Source organism: Epinephelus fuscoguttatus, linkage group LG17 (genome assembly GCF_011397635.1).
Source record: "Epinephelus fuscoguttatus linkage group LG17, E.fuscoguttatus.final_Chr_v1".
In the NCBI taxonomy this organism is placed as follows: Eukaryota; Metazoa; Chordata; class Actinopteri; order Perciformes; family Serranidae; genus Epinephelus; species Epinephelus fuscoguttatus.
This window is the reverse complement of record NC_064768.1, coordinates 19,818,836-19,821,725: the sequence shown is the minus strand read 5'-3', so window position 1 is coordinate 19,821,725 and position 2,890 is coordinate 19,818,836. Positions and strand designations below refer to the sequence as shown.

At 40.7% G+C, this 2,890-nt stretch overlaps 1 protein-coding gene across 1 annotated transcript; it reads right to left on the bottom strand.

The window, feature by feature from the left end:
- Window positions 1–996: 996 nt before the first annotated feature.
- Window positions 997–2,406, bottom strand: dpm3 (dolichyl-phosphate mannosyltransferase subunit 3, regulatory). The gene is made up of 2 exons (XM_049602217.1): window positions 2,354–2,406; window positions 997–2,120 (listed from the first exon to the last, which is right to left on the bottom strand). Exon 2 carries the CDS (start codon window positions 2,072–2,074, stop codon window positions 1,796–1,798), a length of 279 nt encoding a protein of 92 aa, XP_049458174.1. The 5' UTR covers window positions 2,075–2,120; window positions 2,354–2,406; the 3' UTR covers window positions 997–1,795.
- Window positions 2,407–2,890: the final 484 nt, after the last annotated feature.

The window sequence follows — 2,890 nt, the reverse complement described above, 5'->3', positions numbered from 1 at the left end:
TCTGATGGGACAGCTTTTGATACATCTCTGTCCGAGTGTCAGATTACACTTAATTACACTTGGTATCACGTGAAGAGCTAAGTCTGGGATGAGGGTTATGTACTGTGTGTATGAAAAAAAAAGGATTACAAGGAAAAGGTCTAAAAATACTCGTGCTGTACATACACACACACTCTGCATATGTCCTGAAAATATTTGGCTTAATCTGATTTGTACTTTTGTCTGAGAGTCTACAGAATAAAAAAACGAACAGATGGATTTCTTCAAAGTAAGATTTGGGGAGAATGATGACAAAGAAAAGCGATTAACTATTTCACATGTGGTTACGAGTAAGAACATAACTGCCTACCAAGGGAAGCCTTTGGTGTAATTGCCAAAGTAGAAGATTTGCTGGTAAATAACAGGTTGCCTTTCATCCAGTCTGCTCTTGCAACAGCTTGCAGACATTCATGGGGGGTGACGTTGCAAGGCATGATGGGGCTGCAGCCAAACGGCACAACAGGCAGAGCTTGCACACAGAGAAATTGCCAACTCTTTTGTATTTGTTCTGAAGTTATGGGAGCTTTTTGAAACCCTATAATGATGCCTTTGGCCAGGCTATGCTTTGTTTATGCCCAGTGGGATCTCACTGAAAATGAGCATAGGCAGCCTTTTAAGGCTCAAACAAAAGAACTATACTTGCCAACATCAGATTAGTTCAGAACGCCATACTTAGCTTACATTCTGTGATTGGAGCAAACCTCTGTGAGGGAAGAAAAGGAAACGCTGTATAATGTATATTTCATGTTGTTAACTGCTAAATGGGACAAAAGAGATCTGTCTCTGGCACAGAGGGAGGCATTGAGAAGTCGATATAAAACCCTTGGGCCATGTGGGTTATGCTTGGCAAAGGAATGCATCGTATATGCAAGCACTCATGCACACACTCGCATACCTCCTAGGCCTTTCCGAACCCCCAACCCACAAACACACACACACATTTGTAGGCAGAAAAACTCAAGAAAAATAGACTCCAATTTAATTAAGTTCCAGCAATAGCCACAGGGGCACAAGTCTGAACTTGGACAATGGAATGTACACTTCTTTACAGATAAAATCTAGTCCATCTATACAGACAAGCAACAATCTTCAGACACACACAAGGTCCACACTGTGTAGTACTATTTCGGAGCTCACACAGAATTGAAAGCATGTGGTAACAGTCTTCAGTGGGATTGTGCCAGTGTGACCTTTCAGTTTGTTGGCATTTCAGTGAATTGGCAACTTGTTACAGATGATAATTAAGCAGAACAGTGATTCTCAGAGGGTGGTTTAACTGTGTGTAGTTCACAACCAAAGACAGCAGCTTCTTCTAGCTGGATGAAGGCGTGCTGGTCAGTAAAACCACCTGCAACAAACTAATTCCAACAGAAACTGGTGTGGCTGAATATTATGCAGTTGCTTCATTAAAGAGGTCTTTTAGTTCAGAGCATGGTAAACATTTTCACGCTTATGAGAAAAGCAGAAATCACCCATCAGATGGTTCATTCCTAATTTCCTGGAGCACATATCTGATCTGAAAGCAATGACACTGTGTAAGACCATGTGAAAACACTGCTGCATTATCACTGATGTTGGGATCATGTCAGCTGGAAACAAAAAATAAGAGGGCGCCAGTTCACACATTTCAAACATCCTAAACAAGAACAATTTAGTGACTCCGGCATCACAAGTGCAGACACTAAGCTGTGTGTGAAGTTAGTCCGTGCATCTTCTCCAGTCTCTCAAAAGTTTCTACATAGTCTCTCTCCAAATTCTACATCTTTAAACCCTTTTTCCGCAGATCCTCTTTGGCTTCTTTTATCTGCTCCTGCAACTCTTTAGCCGCCTCCTCACAGTCATTGAAGGTGGCCACCCTGTATCCCACCGTAGCCAGCGAGTAGCAGCCAAATGACACCAGCAGGTACAGAGGCATCGGCCAGGCAACCTCTCTGTAAGTCTGCGGCAGGCTCAGATCCAACAGGTCGAAAGAGACCAAAGCCCAGACTGCGCCCACCACCGACACACCGAACAGCCACTCCAGAAGTTTTGTCATGATGGGAGCTGCCGCAAGGACTTCAGGTGAGCAGCCGGAAAACAACCTGAGGGAGAAACGAACGGTTAAAACGCTGTTTATTCAGTTAGCTTAGCTTTAGCACACTAAAGTAGCACCGTGTTAGCTATATAGCTACACATGCGAGTAAGACAAACAAGCGGTTGGATAATAGAAATAAAACAGTCGGACGAAAGATATGGACTCGTTTAAATTATTAATTCATTTAAATAGCGTTAAATTCATTTAAAAGATTAACAAGAAATAATCCGCTGTGTTTACCTCCTCTCTAACGCCAACTCAGCTCTGCGCGGAATGATGACGTAAACCGCAACGCTTTATGGGAAATGTAGTCATTCAGATATTCCATCAAATCCACTGAATGATTGATTTATTTTGTTGTTAAATCTTATAAATTTAACACACAATTAATTATTCACAAGCATAAAAGGATATTGAAATATATTGAAATATTTATTAGTATTGATATTTACACCCCAAATCTTAAAATGCTACTTGAAATATTACTTTACAGTATAATTTGCACACTTCTTGCACTATATCCACCTCACACATGTATATATGTACATGATGTGTGTGAAGTCTCCACTTTTTTTAGATATCTATCTGTCTATCTATCTATCTATCTATCATTTCTTTATACTTTTTTTGCATGTAAACCCTGAACTGCCTATCTCCATATTAAGTAATTGATGTTATCATTGTTGTACCGATACTATACTTACACTATAGTCTATATGTCCTGTTGTGTTGTAGTTATTGACCACTATTAAGGAGGAGTGGGAAGACAGCGGTCAG